The sequence below is a fragment of the Ambystoma mexicanum genome, chromosome 4p (genome assembly GCF_040938575.1).
Source record: "Ambystoma mexicanum isolate Mex_15411 chromosome 4p, UKY_AmexF1_1, whole genome shotgun sequence".
NCBI lineage: Eukaryota > Metazoa > Chordata > Amphibia > Caudata > Ambystomatidae > Ambystoma > Ambystoma mexicanum.
Genome location: NC_090927.1, coordinates 1,074,791,690 through 1,074,816,902, shown reverse-complemented (window position 1 = coordinate 1,074,816,902; position 25,213 = coordinate 1,074,791,690). Strand labels below are relative to the sequence as shown.

General features: G+C 46.1%; 1 protein-coding gene across 3 annotated transcripts in view; it reads right to left on the bottom strand.

Moving 5' to 3' along the window:
• The window catches only part of AK9 (adenylate kinase 9), a 1,784,103-nt gene that overhangs the window by 258,259 nt on the left and 1,500,631 nt on the right, over positions 1–25,213 (bottom strand). For all 3 annotated transcript variants that reach the window (XM_069606660.1, XM_069606662.1, XM_069606661.1), the window contains one exon: positions 16,967–17,184. In XM_069606660.1, the coding sequence (XP_069462761.1) occupies positions 16,967–17,184 (218 nt within the window). The remainder of the gene's footprint in view (positions 1–16,966; positions 17,185–25,213) is intronic.

Here is a 25,213-nt window from a genome sequence, read left to right as displayed (position 1 = left end):
TGAGATGAAGGGTTTGATTTTGTGATGAGTGTTGATTTGGAGCCATGCCTTCTTGGCTATGTGTTTATGTAAGAACAGGCTGCTGTCAATGGTGAAGCCTAAGGATTTTACTGAATCTGAGAGTTGCAGATCAAATTCTTGGAGGTGCATATCACTGAGCCATCATTGGACAAGTTGCTGTTAAGTGGGGGGACGAATTGGAAAAAATTCAGTCTTGGATGGGTCATGTTTGTGGTAGGCAGTCGATATCCAGAACTGCATGGTAGTTCGGTAATCACGGAGATGACTGATGTCCAGTGGGCTTTTTACTCTCACGTACAACTGAGTATCATTCGTGTATTTGTGGATAGCTATATTGGGATCCTTGAGGCTCCACATAAAGGTTACAAATTATTGGTGTAAGGATGAAGCCTTGGGGACTTCCTGGGAGTCCGTTCAAATGCAACATGTTCATCTGGAAGGCCTGGTATCTTCCCCAAGAGGTAGGAGGAAAGCCAATTCAGGACGGTAGTAGAAAATCCCATAGTGTTGGCAAGGAGGGAGAGGAGGATGCAGTGGTCAACAGTTGTCGAATGCAGCCGGGAGGTCAAGGAGGACAAGGAGGCAGGACTCACCCGTATCCATGATTTGGAGGGCATCATCCACCACCTGAAAGGTGGCCGTTTCAATGCTAGACTAGGGACCGCACCCCCATTGGTAGTCATTTAGGAGGCATAGTTGTTTGATTCTGGTGAGTAGTGTAGCCACTACTTTTCCCAAGATTTTACCAATAAACGGGAGGTTTGTAATGGGACGGTAGTAAGCCAGGTCATCTGGGTTTAGGGTCAGTTTTTTCAAAAGAGGTCCTATGAGGCCAGCCTTGAAGGTGTCAGGAAATGACCCTTCTGTGAGAGGCATTTTTGATTCGGAGGAGTGCATTGAGTGTCAGGCCCATCAATTGTTTAATGAAGGAGGCCTGGATGATATCCTCAGAGTAGGAAATAGGTTTGAAGGAGACATTTGTTTTAAGGAGATCTGGGGGGAGCGAGGGGGGAGATTAAAATTCGGTCCAGAGGGGTTGTGTGCTTGCTGAGGTGCAAGGGGGTCTTCAATGATCTGTTGGATTTTGTCTATTTTTTTTTGCAAAAAAGTTGTTAATTCCACTGCATTTTTTCTGAGTTGCTGGGACCTCAGAGTTAGGTGAGGGTTTGGTACAATGCTTTACAGCTTCAGTTTTTAGAGGTGTTGGGATGGAAATGAGCCCACCCCCCTAGGCGCTTTCAGGTCAGGCGAACACTATATGAGGTGATCTAACGTACAAGGGGGGAGCAATCCGAACTATGAGGCAACATCTAGAGGCACTCTAGCGCCTAGAAGTAGATGTGTGGCACTAGAAAATCCATAGCCCATGACTCCATTTTGTATTAGGCCTAAAAGGGATAAGTTGCAGGCTTGCACTGTTCACGTACTCTGCTCACAAGGCCCATCTCCGTAAGACAGACGGACTCCGCAGAGCCCCTTTCACACAGAAGTCCACTTCCCCCTCATTCCTCCAGTCTTACGAATATTTAGTATCTTCCAAAGGAATACGCCCTGCAAGAGTGTGAGACAAAAACGAGGGGGGATGTTCCCAAAATGGGTGTGAGACAACATCAGGCTCTTCACTGGGTCCATTCACCTCCTCTTAACTGCCAGTAGGCCTCTAACAGTCACCCAGCCAGTCCGGAGCCAGCCCCACACCCCTGACCTGACCACCCCACCTTTGTATTCCCCAATGTGTGCACGATACCATTGACCCACCACAAATCACATGTCTGCAGAAGATCTAAGCATGCGTTGCTATATTCTTCCAAGCATGAAAATATATCTCTTGTAACACAAGGTACAGGGAGGGGTAAATTAAAGATCAAAACCCCTTGTGGAGACCTTGAGTGCGGGAACTGCGGTATCAACAAAGCCCTGAATGTGTGGGTCAGCTTGATTCGATTTTATTCTCCCATCCCCAGCACCATTTCCTGTGCCGCCCAGGTGCCTGCCACAATGATATAATAACCAGGGCTTAGCATGTTTAGTTTAGACTGAAATAATGTTTTAATGTGTACCCCGACCTTCACCGTGAGGATGAGCCCAGCTGACCCACGTGGATCCAGACGGACAGGAAATAACTAACCAATTACAGCTTGGCATCTCCTATGGAGCAGGCTCATGTGTAGGGTGCCTACAATCAGTGGCACCCATTTGTACTGTATGTCATGATGATTGTGGGGTTTTTAAGCCCGTGTTTGTAACTATACGTTACAGAGCGCTCTCGAGCATCAGAGTCGTTTGCTGATATTTTTATTCGGTACAATTAAACCTGGTTATCCTTGCAACGCTATCTCCTGGCCTATTTCCCTAGCTGGTTGTGTTTATTCTGGAGCGTACGTAAAAAGGGACTTTACTTGCCTTCAGAGGCTGCCGGGATGGACAATGAAGGCATGAGAGCACACTGTTGGTTGAAGGCAGATAACTAGAGGCGAGTCGAGTAAAGAGCTTGTGGTGTGATAACGAGTAGGGAGATCAGTAGATGGATTTAGAGGGAGAAATCAGAATGCCAAGTAGGTTGTGACCAGGGTGAGCCCAGAGGTCTTAGAGAGAAGAGCACATTCGAAGGGTCCTGACTTCAGTAACCCTGTGCGCAGCTGATTTAATACCACTGGCTTATTGGTGGACCCAGTGAGGTTTCCAGGAGACTCAACTAACAGACTGACTGATTCAGGGTTCAGGAAACCTTGAAAGTGATATATGATTGGTTATTTATAACACGCTTAATACCCAGAGGTTTCTAAGCGCGGAACCAGGGATTGAACCTGTTTTGCTCCGTGTTGCCTTGCTTCCAAGGTGAGCGCGTTGCCCCTGAGCTATCCTCTCGAGCTTCCCACCTAAGTGGTGAAGAAGAAGGGGTTAGGAACCCCTTGAGAGCCACAATGGAAAGTGGGGAAACAGAAGGGTTCAAAAACTCCTTGAAACTTGCAAATAACCTGGGGGTGGAGGGGCTCAAGAGCCCGAGCAAGATGGCTGCCTTTACGTGAAGCTCCGGGATGACAGAGCTGGGTAATTAGTGTAATGCCCAGCTCACGGAACGTTTGTCGCCTGTAATGGGAGGCACCCTGACTCCAAGGGCATGCAGCATAGATTCCTCTAACCAAGTGCCCTCTTGCTGCCAGAAAACATTAGGAAGGCTGGAGCCCTGCATGAGGCCCGGCAGAGCCTGCGGAAGTGAAGCGTGATGGCCAGCACCAGCTTGGAACTTGATAGTACAGCACCCCAAGAGTGAGGGCGCTTGGTTCTGGCTCTGGGTGAACAGTGGTGTGAAGCCCAATTTATGTTGGGCACTTCTCCCAGTTTATGCTGTTGAAGGAGAGTGGGGGTGCCGGGATCTGCCGACCCTCTGGAGCGGTGTGACGGCAGGGCCTGTGTGCTTCGCCTTGATGGGATCGTGCGATGCAGAACTCCTTGAGATAAGTGGGCGCCCTGCTGAGACCGTTGAGGAAGGCAGTCAAACAATCGGAGGTGGTCCGTATCACGCATGGGGTTTGGATTGGAGAACTGGATACTCGCTCACCCCGCAAGGATGATCGCAGTATGTATCCGCATTGGATCGATTGAGTGAGTCTGTATACAACGTACCACTGAAGCCCTGACGATGAGTTCGGGCTGTGTGGTCACGTCCACTGCTCTCTGTGTGATGAACACCTTAGGAGCCCTGACAGCCTTGGGCCAATGCTGGTGAGTAAGCTAGGGCACAGGTGATGCGTGTAAGAAACATGTTGGGACTTACAATGGAGATGATGGGCGCAAACTGCCTGCTACTCTGTAGCTGTTAACACCCCTAGGCCACAAGACTTTTACTCCGCTGCTAGACTTGCTACCTGTACTGTCGGATAGACCTTCTTTCCCAGGACAAAGGGAGACGGAGACATCTGCCCCCCTAATTGCGTGCTACTCCAGAAAGTGAATAGTGCTTTCCCTGGGGACCGTGTGGAAAATTTCCAGGGAGGGTATACTTAGGGATTCGCTCTGTGGTGGGCAGGGTATGTCCACACTGCAGCCACAGTGCCGCACCACCAGTCCAAAAGGGCGACAGGTCAGGACGCAGTCTTGTAATATGGCAAAAGATTCTGCGGACAAGGGTGACATGGATATGACTGCACAGTTTCAGGCAATTTTGGCAGAAATGACAACCCTGAACCAGCGCACACATGAGAAACATTTAGCAGTTCAAGATGTGGCAAAAGAACTTAAAGACATAAATAGCTGTCTCAATGCCCAGGCTGAGTGGACTACTGATAAAGAACAGCGGATCAGTACAGTAGAAGACGACCAATGGGATATGGCCCTGGAATTAGCTATTAAGGAGATTCAATGTCTGGGGGCCAAACTGGATGACCAAGAAAATCGGTTGCGCTGCAACAATGTCTGGCTGGTCGCAATGCCGGAAGGGCAAGGTGATGATGCCAGAGGAGGATCAGTCATATCAGAACCAATTAAATAACCAAATCCCCTTTGTATCATAAGCAAAGCAGGAAGAGTAAGATGATGATGTCATTAGTGTCATGAAGGGAGGGTCATAACTCTTGCAAGGACAACTGAGGGGTCCAATGAGAGATAAAGAGATTTTTCAATAAGGTGCTTTTCTTTAATACTGGTCGTCTGTGTTGTTGTTGTTTTTAGCCTTTGGAGAAGAGTGAGGAGGAAAAGGCTCCCTCTGAAGAGGATATTGTATATGAATGGGCTTATTGAGTTAGAGTTGCCCTAAAAGTTAAGTCAAGATATGCTCCTGTTGAGCGTCTTGTGAAGTTATAGTCAGACACTGTTGAAGCAAGCCAGCAGAGGTCGAGAGAAAGGAAGTGAACGAGGGCTTGAGAAGGTGTTGTGAAGGCCGGTGAATAATCCAGCTGAGACCGCTCGTTTGACGGCTCCGGCCCGATCCTTGCAGAGGGAGAGGTTGTCAGAGCAGTTGGGAGCTGCCCCCACCGTTGCGGGGGAGGAGCCGGCTCGCTGAAGTCCTCCGGAGCCGTAAGAACAGCTGAGAGGTGCCCCCACCCTTATGAAGGAGGGGCCGGCTCGGCAAAGTCATCCAGAGCCGTAAGAGCAGCTGATAGGTGCCCCACCCTTGCGAGGGAGGAGCCAGCTTGGCGAAGTAATCCGCAGCCGTAAGAACAGCTGAGAGTCCCGAAGTGGCGCTTGAGCCCCCACCGTTATGGGGGAGGAGCCGGCGTCGAAGGCCGAAGAAGTATCAACCTGCAAGTGAGTTACAGGCCACCGCAGGGCTGTCTGAATGAAGCAAAGTCTTCGATCAATGAACAGCTGGCCTAAGCGAGTCAAGGAGGACCAGTGTTCATCGGAGTCCAGGAAGAGACAGAGTGCTAACGAATAAAGGTGAGCAGGCGGAAGTGGCAATTGTGTACGGCGAAGTGAAAGATTCAGTAAAAGAACGAAGAACAGAGGGAAGGGAAGTGGAGAAGCAAGGAGTAGAGTTCAGTCTTCCTACCTATATGTGGAAAGGGTTAAACTTTAATACAACTGGAGTCTAATGCTGGACTCATACTGACACTAAGTCACTCACCACAAGCTCTGCCTAACAATGTAAAGGAAGCAAGCCTTCTATAAAGCCTAGGTTGTGTATTTATGGGGACATGAAGGGAAAAGCCAAGAAGGCACACCCATACAGATCTATGGACCCCTATCACTATAACAAAAGAACACTGCCAACAAACCTGGCAAGACAAACAATAGAAAGACTGGCTGAGGAAGAAAAGAGACAGGGTAGTATTCCAGTTGTCTTGCATCTTGTTTTTATGGTTACAAGTTAAAAAAATAAAACAAAGTTCAAATCCCATACCTGTGAAATGAGTGGTCTATTCCCATCCGCTATATTACAGGCAACAATGTCTGGCTGGTCGGAATGCCGGAAGGGCTTAGAAGGCAGCGTTCCCGATGGTTTCCTGCATTCTGTATGTGTGCGCTTCAACTTGAGAATCCAAGAGAATTCCTTTTTGAATGAATGCACAGGGTGCCAATCTAGAAGCTGGCCAGGGTGCTTATCCCCGGGTCATCACTATAAGCTTCTTGAACTTCCAGCATAAATGAACTGTCTTGAAGTCTTACTGACAACATGGTCCCATCCGGTTAGATGGAGTACAGATACAAGTCTTCAACAACTTCTTGGTGATGTCCAGGCGATGCAGGGATTTCAATCCGATCTTTGAGGCACTCAAAGGATCGCTACATCACTACTAGCTGAAATTCCCAGCTATTTGGTGCTTTCAACTTGATGTGAAATGTCACTCGTTTGACTATCTCGGCCTGGCAGTTTTGGGCGAAAAATGATAATCTGTGCCCGGATTGTCACCCTGTTCTGGACTCACAGACCTCCCCTGCAAAGGAGGGAGATTTAGGGCACAACCCATCCATAGGGAGAGCACTGTGGAAGAAAGAAGGCAGGCACCCAAGGGCTCTCAGTGATCGGCTGAGAAGGAGGTACAGCACAAATCACTGACATGAAGTAGATGTTGCCTTCACTCAATGCAGCAACTGACCATCATGTGACAGAGCTAATTGTGTGACATTTGGGGTATGGATTTGAGGTGTCATGACTCTCATGCTTTCTTTCATTTTCTATGAGCCATGGCAGAAACCACTATTTCTATTACAGCTAGGTGGCTCATCATGTCCATCTAATGTTGCAACTGTTTTGACCCAATTATTAGTAATTGTTACTTGCGAAACGTGCGCGAGATCTGTGGAATTTCACCTATGCATTCCGCATTGGTTTTTATCTCTTACTTATTGGGCTCCCAAACTTGGGCACTCAGGGCCTCATCACAAGTTAGGCGGTAATCCGGCGTAATTTCGGCCGAGCGGAAATAGCATTACTGCCGGGTCATGCAGTGGTATTAGCGCCTCATCATAACCTGGCATGAACACGCCCCAACTCTGGCATTAACGCTATTAGCGCCCGGCGGAAACTGCGCCGAAATAAGGGTTACTGCCAGGAGTCCCTGGCGACTGGAGGCACTGTAGAGCCACTGGTCCCCACCGCCTGGGAGGAGAAATGCAATATGGTGCTGAACATTGAAGGGATAGAGGGAGTCGGCAGTGCGTAGGCGGTTGCCAGCAGCCAGGAAGCAGGAGGTGAGTCAACCTCCCCCACCAACACAAGTGCATGCACAAAGGACAGCACAGCATAAGATTCCCCAGTGGACAGGGACACATTTTAGCAGACCGAGGAGCTGGGCATGCAAAACAAAAGGGGGGTCTCGGAATCTCTCTACCAGCACGAACACAGCCCAATGACCTGTTCTTCGGTGAATAACCCCTGGGAGAGACTCTACCAAGTCTTTAGCTCACTGTCCCTTTCAAAGAGAAGAACTTCCCCGTATATCAGTCTTTGTCCTGCCCAAGGGCAGTCCAGCACCGAAAAGCTAGGCAATTCTCCTCGGAAGCTATGTGTGTACCATGTGTCTGGCATAAAAACACACATGGGGGAACAATACCCAACAACAATTCCTATGTCCCCTACAGGCACCCATGCATCGCCCAAGGCATCAGAGGAGGAGGAGGAGGAGATGGAGGAGGAGGAGGCTGCAGGTCCATCTGGGAGTGAACCATCCAGGCCCTCAAGGTCTGCCACCACCACCCTGCAAACGGGCACTCAGGCTACACAGAGGCAGATGACCTGCTGTGTAACACTGCATCACAGCAGGGCCAAGCCAATCCCACAGGCCACCTGGAGTACTGCAAGGCCAACTGCATTCACACCTGCAGCTGGAGGCACAAACACTGGAGCCACACTTGCTGGCAAGGTGTCTGAGGAGTCACAGGGGGGACACCTGCCCGGTGTCACCAGCTGACGAAGGGCCACAGACACCAGAGAGCCCTCCACACAGCCAGCATTCCCAATCCCCAGAAAGCCCTCCACGCTGCCAGCATCCACAGGCCCAAGGCAGCCCTTTCTGCGGCTGGCATGCACTGACAGCTGAGCTGGACGTTGACACTCCCTCATGTGGCTCGCCTGAAGTCAGGAAAGGGAGGGTACCTCGAGACAACTCGAGGTACAAACAGGTGCACAAACAACAGCAGCCCAATAGCTACTAAAATGTGTTCTTTAAGCAATGTAATTATTTAGACAAAGTGATTGCACACGATAATCTTTAAATAAAAGGTAATATTATTGATAACAGTGACCAATCCACAGTCTTGTTGGTTTGTACTCTATACATAGTATCCAAACAAAGGCGTGATTCTCATAAGAGCAAGTTTCTCATACAATTAAATCAAGAAAACACAGAACACAAGTATTTGTATTCAAATTACACAAACATATATCTCATTCTTTTAACATTGGATAACAACAAATATTTCATTCAGTTTTGATCTGTTAGATACAAATTATAGTCATATATTCTGATATCTGGACAGGAAAGTGTTGTTGTTGTCTCTTCTGTCCCATACTACGCGTTTCGGGTTATTAAACCCTTCTTCAGGTATAGATATCAGTTGACTCTTTCTAAAAAAATTGATATAAGGTAGTATTACTAATTAATTCAAAAAATTATAAAGTTAATTAACTGAAATAATGATTAAGGGATGAGTTAGTTAGTTACTTCACCAACCTGTATTGTGTTGCGCAGCTCTGTTATGATCTCCCTGTTCAGGTGCTACAGGGTGACCAACTGGCTGTCGGTGAGGGTCCAGGGTGAGGGCCTAGGCCAGGGGATCAGTGCATGCCTTGCCTGGGCTCTCCTCCTCCTCCTCCTCCTCTTCCTCCTCCTCCTTCCCCTCCTCCTCCTCCTCCTCCCCACCCCCAACACCCGCCTGCACTCCCTGTGCCCTGGCCTGGATGCCATGTCTCTCTACTTCCAGGTGCATCATGAGCAGCTGCCTGTCCCAGCTCACAGTGGCTAGTGACAGCATGGTGTTGGAAACAGTGTTTGGGGTAGCAGTGTGCCTTATGTAGCCCTCTGCAGTGGATTGGGATCACCTGTGTTTTCATTCCAAGCACCTATGTTCATTTACCTCCAGGAAGGTAACTGCGCCTTTTTTGGCAATATTAGCACCGGCTGTAATAGCGCCACCTGGTTTTGCAGTCAGTGGTATTTGCGTCGGCTCATGATCTGGCTAATTCTGTGACCGCCACTTTTAAGGGTTGCCACCCAACTTGTGATGAGGCCCTCAATGTTTTGCCTGTTCTTTAATGTTACATTGTGGAGGACGGGATGGGGCGAGGGAGGACTAGTTGGCGCTTTGGTTGTGCCATGGGGGGAAATATGGAGGTGACTGGTGGGGGGTTATAATATTGATTTTGTCACTATGTGGACTGGAAATGTGCTGGTGTAGGGGGGGGGAATGATCAGATATTGGTGGGCTATACATGTCTCTCTTGGCAGGCTGATGCCGATGGTGTGTGCTTGTGTTGGGCTAGATTGTAGACATGACTACAGTTATGCTTATTACCTTGAATATTCAGGGTTTGGGTGGCCCAATTAAGCACTGTAAAATGCTAAGCCTGATGCGGGATGAAGGGGGGTTGGGGGGAGTTTGTCTTCCTTCAAGAGACCCATCTGGATGGTGTTGAATCAGAGAAGCCGGCTCAGGGGTGGCTTGGACAAGCCTTTCATGCTCTAGTTATCCACAGGAGAGGGGTGTCTATCTTCATTCAAAAATGCCTGCCCTTCGCCCCGTTGAGTACCTTGTTTGATCCGGATGAAACATGCTGCCCCTCTCTCTACAGGGTAGGATTAACGTTGTAAAAATGAATACCCTCCCTAAACTGATGTATCTGGCACAAATGATCCCCTCCCCTTTGCCCCCAAAGATGAGACACAAGCTCGAGAGACACAATGGGAAATTCATATGGCGACACAGGAGAGCCAGACTGAAAACGGAGTAGCTGTATGCTTCCAAGCAGAATGGGGGTCTAGTTCTTCCCTCGTGGCACTCTTCCTTCTTGGCGGCACAGGCATGCTGGATCAAGAGATGGCTGAACACGAATGAGATAGCCAGCTGGCATTAAACTGAACTGGGGATATTACAGCCCCTCACTCTGCAAGAGTCAGTGGCTCTACTGTGGGCCCATCTCCCGCACCACATTTCCTGGAACCCCATTGTGGGTTTTACGCTGTGATATTGGTCTCAGCTACTTAGGAAAACTGGGGCAGGCATAAAATCAATGCTGCCTTGGCTGTGCCTCAGAGTGTTGCTCTTGTCGTGTCCGAGGAGGAGAGAGAGAGAGATGGGCCCGATGTGACACCTGGCGACAGGGGTGCATAATGGATCTGTTTGACGGTGCGGCTCCACTACCGTTCACAGAGGCCAGGGTAGTGCTGGGACTGGAGCAAACGGCCTGGCTGGAGCAGAGGGTAGTATTGTCTCTGATCCGAGCACAGACTACAGCAACCATGTTTGCCTAGAGCCCTTTGAATTGTGAACTGTAACTGGAGGTTAACAGGTTAGAGTTTCCCAAATTAAAGGCCTTCCATCTGCTTAGCATCCCGAATAATGTGGGGAGGAATGCGATATTGGCTGAACAATGGGCAGCCGAATTGAATATCCAGCTGGCTTGTAGAGATTTATACACATTCTTTTCACTGCTTAATGAAGTGTCTTACAGTTTGGTAAACTGAGAAATTCAGAATAAAATCATTCAAAGATATTATTACACGCCAGTCCAGAGGGTCACAATGAAACTGCTGATGTCAACTGATTGCTCAAGGGGTTGTGGGCAGTGCGGGTTGTTGGGGCATATGTTCTGGTTTTGTCCGATTGTCCAGAGATTCTGGGGCATGGTTCGGAGGAAGATGTGTAGCATCCTGGGAGTGACGCTGCAGCAAGAACCTAGGCCTACGCAATTGGGGCATAGGTGGACGATTGGCATGATGACGATAATGTGGTAAGACTGATGCATACAATGCTGTTTGCTGCCAGAAAAGCCATTCTTATTAAATGGAAATCCCCAGAGGGCCCACTTGTGGGTATGTGGGAAGGACTGGTCTCAAGCTTGTGTGGAGATGAAAGGCAAGCCTATGTAAACAGACGAAGAATGGAGAGCGCATAGCAGCTTTAGGAGCTATATGAACAGTATATTTGACCAGTCCTCATGGTTGGTTGTACTGACTCCCTATTAGGTGCTAGCCAGGGTGGGTTAAGGAAGATGGGGGGAGGGGTGGGAATGGGCAAGGGTGCCAGAATTAGGCTTGAAAGCATAATATTATTTTTGTGTCCACCAGGATGACTATTTAGACTGTATTCCCTCCTTATGTTTGTGCAGTATTATCCTCTACATGCTCCTTGCTTGCTCTTTGTATTTTGAAGCCGATACATGCATTTGGGAGAGTGAGAGGTCCGGCTATGTTTTGAAGACACGTTGGGATATAGTTGAGCGGAATCTGGCTATTTCGACCTCCGTTTGCTGTTCTATGATCCTCCTGGCCTTTGTTTTGTTCTGTTTTGGTTGATATTTGTTGTGTTATTATACTCACTGTATGATTATTTTCATGTTAATAAAAAAGATTTAAATTTAAAAAAAAAGAAAACTGCAACTATCCGGAAATGAAAAGCTTGGAGGGAAGATTATACCAATTGAGACATTGTGATAGATCTTCCACTTGATTTTATTTTTTGGTTTGCAGAACAATAAGCATTTTTGCGCTCCCCGCTCAGCTACATGACACACAGGATCTCCCTCTGCAGGTGTTCCACTTTTTGTATGCTGCCAACATCCCATTAGACCTTAACTCTGCACAGCCTGGCAATTGAATTGAATTTGTATAGCGAATATCCCGAGGGAACCAAGTGGCAAGCCACATCTAGGCACAGATTTGGTCAGAAATAGCATGTTGTACAAGGCAGCAATTCATGTTACAAATTATTCAAATAGGTGTGTTTTAAGCTGTTTTCTAAACAGAGCCAGTGATTCTATTTTCCTCAGATAGAGCAGCAGCTTGTTCCAGGCCTGGGGCCCAGCCATTGAAAACCTTCTGTCACCCCTGGTGGATTTTGAAGGTGGAACTACCAAAAGGTCTTAGCTTAATGACCTTAACGGCCTTGGAGGATTGTAGATTTGTATCTTTTCAGCTAGATATACTGGTGGCAAGCCCCGTAAGCACTTGAAGACCAGGCATAATAGCTTAAACCTAATACATTGGTGAATCTGCAACCAGTGAAGCTTCCTATGAAATTCTGAAATCGATCCTTTCCAGGGTAGTGAGAAGATCAATTGAACTGCAGAGTTTTGAGCCACTGCGAGGCGTTGCAGCTGGTATTTTGGGCAACCCACCAGAAGCCCATTGCAATAATACAACCTAGCATTAACCAGAGTACCAATCACAGTTGATCGATCCCTTTCTGAAATAGGGGGGAGAAGAGGTTTTAATGTTTTGGTTGAAAGTACACTGATTTTATCATCTGGTTTACATGGAGATTTAAACCCCTATTCGATTGCCAAATGCAACCCAGGTTTTTTACTGAGTCAGAATACTTAGATGCATTTCCAAAGAGAGAGGGATATAGGGTGCTTGGGAAAAAAGTTTTAAATTTTTGTTTTGAACCAAGTAGAGGAAGTTGGCATGGGACAATTGAGGATCACGTCTCTGGGTCTACATAGTAGAACTCAAATGGCAGACACCTTAGTATCTTACTTTTTGATTGGCCCACCTCAGAGCCGCTACAAGTGTCCAGGCTGCGTCTTGGAGGTGCATTTTGGAAAAGATAGACGGTGCAGATAAGAAGCGCCAGCCAGCTCTGCCTTCCTATCAATGGCTTCTTGCTTGTTACTTGTTTTTCTCGGAGACCACTGGTTACAATGTATGTTTCAGGCCTCATAAAAGAGTAGTTTCAAAACAGGTCTGAAGGGTACTTGGTAAGGTAGAGCAAGGCAATTGAGAATTTTGAGAGCGTTCCACCTTAGATCTGCTGCTCACAGTTCATTACCATGTAAAACATCTGCTACACCTTGGAATGGAGTACACTTACAGAAAGATTAAGGAAAAGTAAATTGACATTTTTATAAAATATAATGTCTGTCAGAGATGCTCCAAATCTTTGAAACAGTTCAAAAGCTTTTATTTAATTGTTTATGGCTTTAGGGCTGTCCCTCTGTCTCTAGATTAAAAAGCACAAATTCTCCCTAGCCCAGGCATCCCTACTGCCCAGATGAGTATCAACAGAATATCGACCCCTACTGTCTAGGCCCTGACTTATACTAGATAATAATTAATTATAATTTGATATTTATATAGTGGTTTGATACAAAGCGCTTTACATATGACATATTTACATACATCATAATTATTATTACCCAATGGAATCTGGTACTCACTTTATTGACCTCGGAAGGATGAACAGCTAAGTCGACCTTGCCGGTTTTTGAATCAGCGACCTGCAGATCAAACACAGATCATAACAACGAGCGCTTAACTCACTGTGCCATCTTACCGGCCATTAGAGGCACATCCTGGGGAGATGCCGCCATCTGAAGTGAAGCGTTATGATCAGCAGAGGTTTGCAACTGGCCTAAAGGCAGAACGCCTTATCGATGTAATCTCCCTCAGGAACTTCCTAGATTGACCCTAAAATATCCATGGGCTAGTTATCTAAAGAGGGATATTGGATTGTGCCTTACAGACATTGGGCCCAATTTGGTCTCCTTTCCATCACCCCCCCCCCCCCATTTACTCCCCTCTCTCTCTCACTTCCTGATGTTCCCTTCTTACTACTCTACTTCCTCTCTATCCCTTGTGTTTTTCTCTTCTGATGTCTTTCACACCTTCCAAATCTTGCCTCCACCCTTTGATATTATTCCTTCATTTGCAACACTGTGACTCCCTTCTCTGCACTTCTACTCCCTCCTACACACTACTACTACTGCTCCACTCCACCTTCTACACAAACAACCTCCTTTCACTCACACACTCATTTTACATTCAGCCCTTATACTTCTTCTCCTAAACACACTGGCCACCATTTAATATACACTCACAATGCAATACAACTCTCACTAAGCAATGCCTCACCTGATCCAAGAAATAACCTCCACAATACACTCCACCTTCCTTCCGCCTTTTGGTCTCTTGATCTGCCACTTCAAGCTCCTCTAACCTCACCTAAACAACCCACAACGTTCTGTTTCCTGCTGCCCCTTTTAGCACCCTCGCTGTCCACTGACTGGTTCTCTGACCCTGGTCAATCCGGCCCGTCTTACCTGCTCGGGAGGGATCAAAGCTAGAATGTTACAAAATGCGGATTAAACCACACCTCTTTTCTCTTCTCAGTGATGTCACGCTGCAGGAATTAAAGCCCACGCTGCAAAGTGTTCATATTGGTGTTAGGGAACTGAGGCATGGTTCCCCTTAAGGTAAGCCTAATCCGTTGGAGCATCTGCTGCTCTGTTTGTCTAGACCCTGGTGGCGTAGGGCCGCCCTGCCCATCTCCTCTGGCGTACTGGGGCTGGCATGAGGTGCGCAGCTTCGATGCTCTTGAGCTCTGGCTACTGTCTCTGTTGCTTTCCCTCCCTCCGCGCATTTTGCGTACTGCTCAAGTAGGTTTTCTGATGGGGAAACCGGGCCTATGGGCCTCATTACCAGTTTTGTGGTACCCTTGCCGGCAATCTCACCCTGCCGTTACCGGCACCCAATATCCCAGTGTTTACAGGATATTACGGGTGCCGGCAATGGTGGTTAATTTCCATTCTATGAAGTCCTACAGGACCCCATGGAATGGGTTTGCCCCAATCACCAGCACCAGTACTACCGGTGCTGGTGATTGGGGCAATTATTTGGTGGTAGGGACTTGAACTCCTGGCAGGTCACTGCACCTATTGGCAAACTCACAAAGAATGCCAGATTCGGTATTACAGTAATTTATTTTGCCATTTTTACTGGCAAACTCGTAATGAGTCCCGATGTCTGTCTCTCTCTCACGTTGGCGTTTTCTCTCTGACCGAATGTGCAGGAGTCTCTGCGTGGGGTGCTGCTGGTTTTCTGCCTCCTCTTTCCAGATTTGCTATTGATCTAAAATGAGAAGAGAAAACTCAGGCAGCATTTGGGGTCATGGGGTGATGCAACTTGGAGCTGCACAAGAACAAACTGACATGGGGAGGTTGCCAGAATTGGGGCCCTCCCAACTGCCACTACCCCGCCTCTGGATTAGGACTACACTCCCAAGCAGGATGAGCAGGGCTCCAATCCCATCTTGACAAGGTCAGGGTATTGCCCTTGCCACAAAATGCAACATTAGCACACGTTCTAGAGGGAGAGAACAACAGGACAGGCAAAGGAGGAAGGACTAAGTCGGGAACTTAATATCTCTGACGGAAATATTGATAGGTTTGAGCAAAAAGCCTTAGGAATATGGTTGTCATTGGCCAAAGCCAATGCTGATAATGTAACCCATGTATACGTAGAAATATACAAATTTACAAGAACATTAAAGTTTCTATAAAAACATGCCACAACCACCCAGTGTCAGGAGAACAATCACTGGTGCTGTTTGAGCAGAAGAAAGCCTGATAGCAGAGAAATCATACAGACAGCAGCAGCAAGGGAGATAGCACAAGCAAAGTGAGAACGCATGAAGAGAAGCAAGCAAGGAACATTGTGCATTGGAGAACCAGATGCATAGTGAAGAGCGGACAAGCTGTCAGGTACTGCATCGAATGGAGAGTGCAGCATATAGAAATGAGACAGAGCATGTGCGCCATGAGGCCCATGGGCATGTTGGCGCGTTATAAGAATTAAATAATAATAAAAATAAGAAGAAGATAAATACATTCTTCTTCAATTTAATTATTTTATGATCATCCACCCAAACTGTGTATATACACGGCACAGAGAATCTTTGAAAAGGTAAAGAAATTGAAAAAGACAATTATATATCCAAAGAATAAGCTACTTATGAATTATTATTATTCTTTATTCAGAAATAATACATTTCCATTAACACATTGAAATGAACACATTGAAAAAATAAACCTACATATATAAATTCATCTAATTACAATAACATGCATCTATAATTCAGTACACAAAATGCACCCCATTCATTTAAATTAACAAACCTGCCACATACACACCAAGCACTATCTAAATAATTAGCCAGACATAACATGGTATCCCGAGAACTTGCAGAATTCAAATTTCAAATAATTCATAGCTACTGATGCCCGTCTAATGTGTTCCTTCTTTAAATCTGGAAGTATCCATCTAATTTTAAAGTGTCTATAAAAAGGAAATGATGGAGCAAAAGGTACAAGCAATTCAAGTAAATCAATCTCACTCTTGTGCCATTTAAGGATATTTATCAGAAACTGTCCCTTGCCGTGGCTTGTAATTACAGTAAAATAAACTTCAGTCCAAAAATAGTTTTCTCTTTACAAGATAAATATTCACAGGTAGATAAGCCCATGCAATTCCCATTCATAGGGTGGTTCCTAGCGCATTCACATAGACAATCGCTAAAATCTTTGGCTACAATTGTCTCAGTCATTCCACACATTAACTTTACACAGGATAACCAACTCTATACCATGCATTTGTATGTACTAATTATATTCCTGTACTATTTCTTTGCATATATGTAGATGATTGATTTTATTAATTCAATACTCACTTCCAAACAGTACCGATAAGCCTGATAAAAAAACATTTTCATCACTCTCCTCCCCCCACTTACAAAACAATCGTTGTGGGCATTCTGCGGCAGGACTTATCTAAAGAACTGAGAGGGAATGCATGTCCCGACTGTGTGTGGTGCCGTGGGTATATTAGACACTCCCAACAAAATAAGGCAAAGAAAAATGTGTCACAATTGTATCACTGGCAATATGTGACGAGATAAAGGATTTCTAGAATATAACTGTCCATTACAAGGACACCTTATGATATTGTAGTTTCTTTGCACAAGGTAAGGAGTGCCCAAAGACTGAATGCAGAGCGTCAATGTATCTTACCTTCCTTTATTCGCTCCAGATAAATTTGGATGCATTTAATGCTCGCCTGCATTTCTTCTGTCACTTTGTTCCAGATCCACCACTTGCTACGCCATGAATCAATCTCATACCAGTTCTGATGCTGCTGTTCATAGAACTCCTTGATTGGCTTAATCTCTTGCTTATAGCAGGAATTACGCAAAGCTAGCATCTGCGGGCTGTCTGGCAAGGGATAAGGTCTAAGAAGGAAGACAAATATTGGAAATATTACAAATCTATGTCAAGTGCAATACAAATTCAATTATGACTTAATGAAATGCGTTTCCAGCTGTGCTTTTAAATTGTCATGAAAGAGAAGGAGTGTGTCTCTGTTAGGGCAGAACTTCATGTTGTGGGGCCCCTACACTTTGTATTTTTCCCCTTCATTTTTTGGGATTTCCAATTTATTTTGGCAGCTGGACTTCTGCTGAAATCCCCGGCACCCTGCCACTACTTCCCATTTTTACTCCTTATAATTATGTTTTTTGGTCACCCCCAAGTCTCCTAGAGTACTACTTAAGCACCCCTTTTGTGCCCCAGGGTGACGTACTACCCTAAATTGGTTTTCAAAGGTAGTCTGTTGGCAGATATTTAATTTTGGCTTCACCAGAGGTGCAATCCTATTTACTCCATTAGTAGCTCAATGTATCTTTATGGTAGCCATTGGGGTATTATTGTCCTACTATCAACCACTTACTTCTTTTTAGGGGCTTTCTTTGTCCAAGGAAATCACAAGACAGACCTAAAACTGATGTTGTGCGCACCTGGGCTCCGTTAGACAAGCATGGTATCAAGAGAGACACAGACTCAAGGATGATCTTTTCAAGACCTTTATTTATTAAAGTGCGTGGGTTGGTTTAACGCCTAATTAGCCCCAACTCAAAAGGAATGGTTCCATCAACTGAGGTTTCTAAGGGAAGTCTAAAAGTCCAAAGTGAAAATCCATCTGTGTCTAAACCTATGCTTGTCCTCACTATGCAACAAAATGTGTTGGGAAGTCTCTTTAAATAAATATATATATATTTACATTCCCCATGTTCCCCATTCCCCATGTTGTTCCTATGGGAAATCTTAGCTGCTCCTGGTTGCTTTTTCCTCGTCCCATTATTGATTGAAAATGGGTGATGGAGTGAGTTTGAAAATTCCCCATGAAAGCTAAGGGAGAGGTTTTTGAGGTGGAACGGGACAAGGGGGAATACCATGGCTCGCCCTTAGGTGTTCTCCTCCCAATCCCTTGTGACCCTCCACTCAGATGGATCCTCCCTTGCTTGTCCAACCCAGGGTCGGGATCCAAAGGCGATGGCACTTCCCTGGCCACCTGAATAGAGAATCCCAGGGGAGTAGGTGGGAGAACACTGTCGGGTTTCTCACAGCTCTCTGTGGACCCAAAATGGCACTCTCTATAGTATTTTGAACTGGTCTAGACCGGTTCCTGGGCAGGCCACTACACTTCCTCTGTGGGTAGACCTGAGTCTTTGGCCTTTTTTGGGTAAAACCTAATGGGCTGGCCGCAAAAACCTTTTCTTCAATACTCTAGTGGGATTGATGGGATGGGATGGTAGAGGCCAGCCTCTGTGAGTGAATGTATATGGTATGGGAATGCCTGTTCCTAGATTTTTGGAAGCTAAGCAGGTGGGCTTACCTGCTGGACAATTCTGCTGTCAAAAACCCTTGTAGCCAATTGTGAGATCCAGTCTGTTTGTTTTGTTTGTTTGTTTGTTTTATTCACTTATAATGCGCACCAGACCCGAAGGTAACCGGGCGTAGCAATACAGAAAATGCAAAGCTTAGGTTGCAGGGTGGGGTCATGGGATACATACACTGTACAAATACAAAATACAAATATAGAATGCAAAATATCACAGTAAGGCAGCAGTTGCGGTTTACATATGTCTGGACATATTGGTTAGATTGGTAGCTCTAGCTTTGGTCAGGTTTACATTTCTGAGTGCTGCACATCCTTCTAGCGCCTTTCTTAGTCCTGCTGCTGCTCCTCCTTATATGGTTTTGCCAGGCTTTCCTTCCTGACACCATTTTCTGTCAGATTGAACAAAGTTCTCCCACCTTGGTTTTGGAAGCAGTCACTACCTGGAAGAGTGCTTGTCTGGGTTGTTCTGGGTCATCACCATTGTTGTCCTTCTTCAGATGCATGTATCCTTCCTGCATCTTAAACCTGATGGTAATTACTGTGTTAATATTGTCTATGTGCATAGTCTGTAACTTACATCTGGAAGTTGATATGTATTGCATCTGGCACCAAGTATGGGGCTTACATTTTAGGGTAAAGAATGAGTTAGGTCTTAACAGGCCATTTACAGATTCGTATCAACACTATGCTCTGCTTTGTGTTATGTGTAACCCAAGTACTTATTTTAACTAGCAAATATTTTATGTGGGACCTTATAAATAAAGTTTATGCTTTTCAGTATATTTTTATTTTATTTATTTGTGGTGACTTTTGCCAATAATTGTACCTCCCTGTTGGTCTTCCTCCCTCCTGAAGTTAAGTCTGAATGTTCTGCTACAGCTACAACTTGGAGAGTTAAATCTTTCCTTTTTGGTGGCACAGTGTTAGGTAAAATTTCACTTATTGCTATTTTACCTCTACATTTGTGGACGCCCCCAAATGTTTTGCTTTTGTTTCAGCCTCCTGTCCTGTCTTTTGCCAGTGGAGCACAGCCTTCAGCAGCACTCCACTGGGCTTTTGCTCATTGTTATGGGGAAACAGAGATGCTCTTCAGACAGTCAGTACTGAGTAGCTTTGGTAACTGTGTTTCATTGTGCAAAGTACATTATCGTACCACGCAATGGGGTCCTTGCGTTTTCGGGCTCTAGTAATCCACTGAGGATTTTTTGTTAACTGGATAATGTGCCTAGGAGAATACTGGTGGCAGCAGAAGATTTTTCATGTATTTTATTAACTTTTACCGAGCCATACCGTGGTTACTGCATGAGGCTAGTGTCCGTCATGGCCGTGCCACAAGATCTCTTGTCTTCTCCTTTGGCTATTTTGTCAGTTGGCGTTCCTCCTGATCTTTGTGACCCGGGGAGTCCTTATTTGGGCATGCATTCACCCACGAAAGCCGGCACTTTTCCCGGGCTAATGCATGTCACTTGTGTAGGTACCCAGGAAGTGGGCTGGGACTGTCTGGTCCCAAACCACACTACTGGTGGCAGGATGTCTGGTGTGCACAAGGGCATGAGAGCCACAGTGGTCCCCGATTGGACCACTGCTGGTGTGCATGAGTGGGGCATATCTCCTCATTGAAGCAGATCCAAGGACTATCAGCAACTGCGCAGAAGAAGGTTGGCACCCTGAGCCTGCTGTTGTCTCGGTAGAGCCCCGCTTTGGGCTCGATCTCAGAAGGCTGGCAAAGGAGCTTCAACCCTTTGGAGTAGTGGGACCAATCACTCTCAATGCCTCCTTCTTGCCCTGCAAATAAGCCTTCTCAGAAGTGTCCCTGGACCCTCCAGTGGACTGACCAGCTTGTAACTTGGCACCCGTGCTGGAGCATTATTTCATCGAGTTTTGTCTCAAGCTTTGGGGGAATCCTGGTTCGCACTGCAAAGCATGTTCTTACCAAATTCCGTTGTCCCAGCTGCTTTGGCCCACGAGAGATAAGCGTGCGTTAGACCGTGAGACTTGGGTGCCCCTGCATCACTGTGCGACAGTGGCGGTCGCTGCTGGTGACTTTCACGCATTTCTTCAAGTGTCCTGAGACCAGCTGCATCAGTGCTTTGTTTGTTCTGCAACCTAGACGATTGATCCAGCTCCAGTTGTAAACCAGACCTGCATATGCATCCGCAATGCCTGTGCACTTTGAAGCTTAACAAAGGGTGGGATTTCGTACTCCGGCGACCCTCTCAAGGCCTGCCAGGTTTGGACCCTGAGTGAGCTAAAGGCAGTGAGTAATCATACGACTTAACAGTAGATCTTAGATCATCCATTTCTCTTTTTACGCACAAAAGATCCCTTGTGGTCCTTGCCTTGGCTTTGGGTGGTATTTGCTTGCTAAAGCCGTCCGAAAGTTTGAAATAGCTTTGCTCTCCACAGCAGATTCTCCCCTGATTCTCGGAACCAAATTTCCACACTTCAGAATCCTCCTCTAACTTTTCCACCCCATTGAATATTGCACTTTGTGTCTTTACGCACAATCGAGCGCTTTTACGCATGCACCTGACATTGAGTACAAGGCTCCAATCTTCATAGGGCTGGACTTATAAAGTGAGGTATATCCATCTCTGAAGTTTTCCAATATGAATTTGTCTGCTTTCCCTCCTTACAGGTTTAGGCGGGAATCCACACTTTATTGCATTGACCTAAAGTGGCTGCACATATATGTTACATAGTGTGTGTGTTTAAGTACTGATATTACTGTGTTTTCCATTATTCACTTGTGTTTGTTCTAGGCCGAATACATTCTGTATTTTTGATATACTACTTTCTAAGGGTAATTCTTGTCCTACTGTGTGTGCTCATCCAAGACCTCAGATCACCCCCACTACTACTGAGACTTACCCTTGACTGCTCTCCAATCGACATTGAATTGTCCTGGCTAACTCCACAGAGGTGTTCCCTGTTTCACTAACAAGGGTGTCCTCCTAAACATCTCTTCACCAGAGCAGAGTTTAAAAATCCATTCTAACACATAGTTGTACCATAAGATTAGATAGTGACGTAGCCCTTCCTCAGAGGGTTGTGAATACATCTCCCTAACAGTCTCCACTAACAAAGTGCCTTAAAGTAAATCCTTTGTAGGGCTACAATGGCACCCAAATGCTGCACTGTGCCCCCTGCCACCTTCTCACTGAAGACAACATCAGTTGACGTGTCCAGGCCAATGGTGTATTGGTGGTGTTGTGGACCTCATCCACCTCATCTGACCATTCCATGTAGTAATTGCTGGCTCATCCCAGCCACTGAGATCAAAATTGTCCATGGTTGCATCCTTCACTCAGAAGCCCATTGGTGTCTTCCACAGCATTGGAGTTGGGATGTGCCGAACTCCAGCAGCACAGCTCTCAACTCCACAGAGTCAGTGGAGGAGTTCCTATCAACAGGTCCATGACCATAGTTTTCGGCTTATCTACTCTTTCAGGGATGTCCAGTGCTGTCACTGGCGTCAAGTCATATGGCACCCCGTCACTGGATCTGTGCTGGGCAAACACATAGTGGGAGTTGGGGTGGACCTGTTGCCATCTTTTGGCAAATATTGCATCTTATCCAGTGTGGCAAAGTTACCACATTCACCTCACCAGATCGAACTGGATTTGGTATCCCAACATCCACAACATCAGTCATCTGCAGTAAAACATATCCCCGGTCACAGACAAATCCCTTTGGGATAAACAAACCAGACAACTACATATCCCACATTTCCCCTCTTGAACAAAACCAAAACCCATACTGAATCCAGGGAGTATAATGTTTGATCCAGGAGGGGATCTGAGGCTGGAAAGCATGTCCCTTGGCCATTTGGTCCAAACCATGTTAAACTATCAAGAAATGTACTACATTTCCCATAGGTTCTTTCTCTCAACGGGTTAAGACTCCCCACTGGGCTGCCAAAAGGTACTTACAGATTAGGGATCAGGAAGATGATGGGGAAAGTCTGGGGTAAGTAAAGGAGGCAGTATTGGGGAACACACACCCTCACCCATTTGAAAGAAGGGAAGAGGGAAGGCAAGTCCTCACCTGAACAGTTAATGGACACACATACAGAGCCCCACTTCCTTCCCACACTACTTGGCACACCAGGGAGACTCCACTGAAAGCAAAGAAAGGGATAGCAGCACCCCACAAAACATAGGAGATTTAGCTATTTAAGGGAGACTCTGCAGCCTGAGACAGAGGAAAAAACCAACAGCTCCCTCCCTGCCAGCAACACAATCAGACTGAAGTGAAATCCAAGATTGTGCCTTACCTATTTAAAGACTTCCCCCATGAACTCAGGACGATAAAGCATCCCTTCCATGAAGGATGCCAAGAGCGCAAATGTGACCCCTCTGGTCACTCAGCAGGAAGCTAGTCAGTCTAAGCACTACATTAGGTCCAGTTTCCATGACAAGAGTGGAAGGGAGTTTTGTGGTAAACAGAAGGTAAGCTGTGGTGTTAAAGAGGAAGAAGATTGCTGGAATGACTGTAAAACCTGGAGTGGAAGACCATATTGTAAGACCCAGAGGGAAGAGGAAGGTTGCTGAGTAGATTGTAAGATGAAGAACTGTGAATTTGAACTGCTGGAGAACAGAGGCTAATTGAGACTGATTGCAAAACCTGGAGACCAGAGGGGAATGAAAGCCAAATACCAAAAATACAGATGAGAAGGCAATTGAAACGAAGGCCAAATGGCTGGGGAATCAAGACATAGCTACAGCCCTCGTAAAAAAAAGCGCAGAGAAACCAACGGTGGAGGCATTTCATGGGGGAAAAACAGAGAAGATGCGATCAAAGGCTCTGACTTTGCGGAAGACAGATCAGCAAAGGCAGAGGCCCCAGTAAGAGAAAGAAAGGATGGAGGCCCTTAACAGGGAGAAGGAGGAAGGGGAAGAGCCCCAAATGCAGCAGAGAATAGAGGGATAGAGACACTGTCCTAAGAAACAGAGAAGGTGACGAGAAGGAAGAGGTGAAGAAAGTCAAAGATCCCCTTTGAGACTAATCCAGGAAAGAAGGATATACAGTGTCCTTGTGAAGTGTCTGGGACACTATAACAAACCCCAACCATCCCGACACCTTAAAAAGAAAAACAAACTTGAATATCCTGGTTGTGTCATATGTTACAACTTGTGACACCAGCAAAATGGAGTTCTGGTCCCCTGGCATCACTAGCGCCTGCAGTTCTACAACAGCCATCACCAGTGACTGGAAGGTAGTGGCAGAGTTATCCCTCTTCATTTTCTCGGATTTATGCAAGTGTCTGTGTTTGAAGGAACAAGAGGCACTCCTCAAATGCAACCTATGCTCATTTCTCCTTTTGGACCCAGCAGAGGGACTTCGGCTGGAGTATCTCCCTATTGCGATTAGCCCCTGCAGTCCTCCAGGAGGATGCTATTTTCCTTGGTCCTTCCATGGGATATCAGAAGGTGGGGTTCCCAGGAATTTCACCCTTAGATTATATGCCCCTGCATGCCTCACACACCTTGCTGTCATGATAGGCGTGCCAAGGCACAACATGCAGCAGTCTTGGGCATGTGTGATGACAGTTGTCTAACAATTGCTATAAGCCCCATTTCCTGTTTCTTACCCATTTTTAGCAAAATAATTTGAAAGTGTAGAATTAAATCAAAAAGGGAAAAATAGAATTTAACTTGCATGCCCATTGGAGCCAGTGGCTCCAAGCATGTTCCTAAAGTCCTGTAACATGTGGTGTCGGAAAAGGGGCTGTTGGACCCGGGGCAAGTGGTGCCACTTATACCAATGGCACTGTCACTTTCAGTGGAGGCCATGAGGTGCACCCAAGTGGCAGCACTCCTATGGGTGGCACCACCCGGCGCTGTGCAAGTGTGATTTAAACATTTGAGGTCCCGGGCTACAGCATGGACATTTCAAAGATAAGGTATCTGCTGAGGTGATAACAATTAGAAGAAACTACTTACCCTTACAATAATTTTGCAATACCTATAAAGGTTACATTTGTATGTATGCCCCTGCACTATATTATCATCTTGGTACTTAAACCTATCCTATGCAAAACACTATGCTGCTCCATCTTCCCCAGATAAAATACAATAAAAAAATATCCTGCTTCAGAGGTGGAAGTTATTCACTATTCAGAAACGTGGGGTGAGTAGACTAACAGGAAGCGATTGCCTTATGTAGCGTACAGGGTGGGGTATGGACATAAGCTTTATTGCAGAGCCAAATGTTTCTACAGTCAATAACTACCCAAACTCACCCATCTTGTCACAGCCATTTCAATGCATTTGGTGAACGGCCATTTTGCAGTGCTTTTTGCAGCATTTTATTTATGGGAGGGGGGCAGGGCAACATGTTGGGGATTTCTAGGGTAGTGAGGTGGGAGGGCCGGAGGGGAGAGGGGAAGCTTGCCCCCAACCCCATGACAAAATGCCACAAAAAAACTGCAAAACGTCAAATGCAATCTTGGGCTACACTTATACTTCATGATGTCAATATACTTATATGAACTACTAATTCGATACCAGGGCGTTCAGTTTGCAGCTGTCACTATTATGAAAGGTAAATAATATGCACGTCTTTAGTGGACATGACTA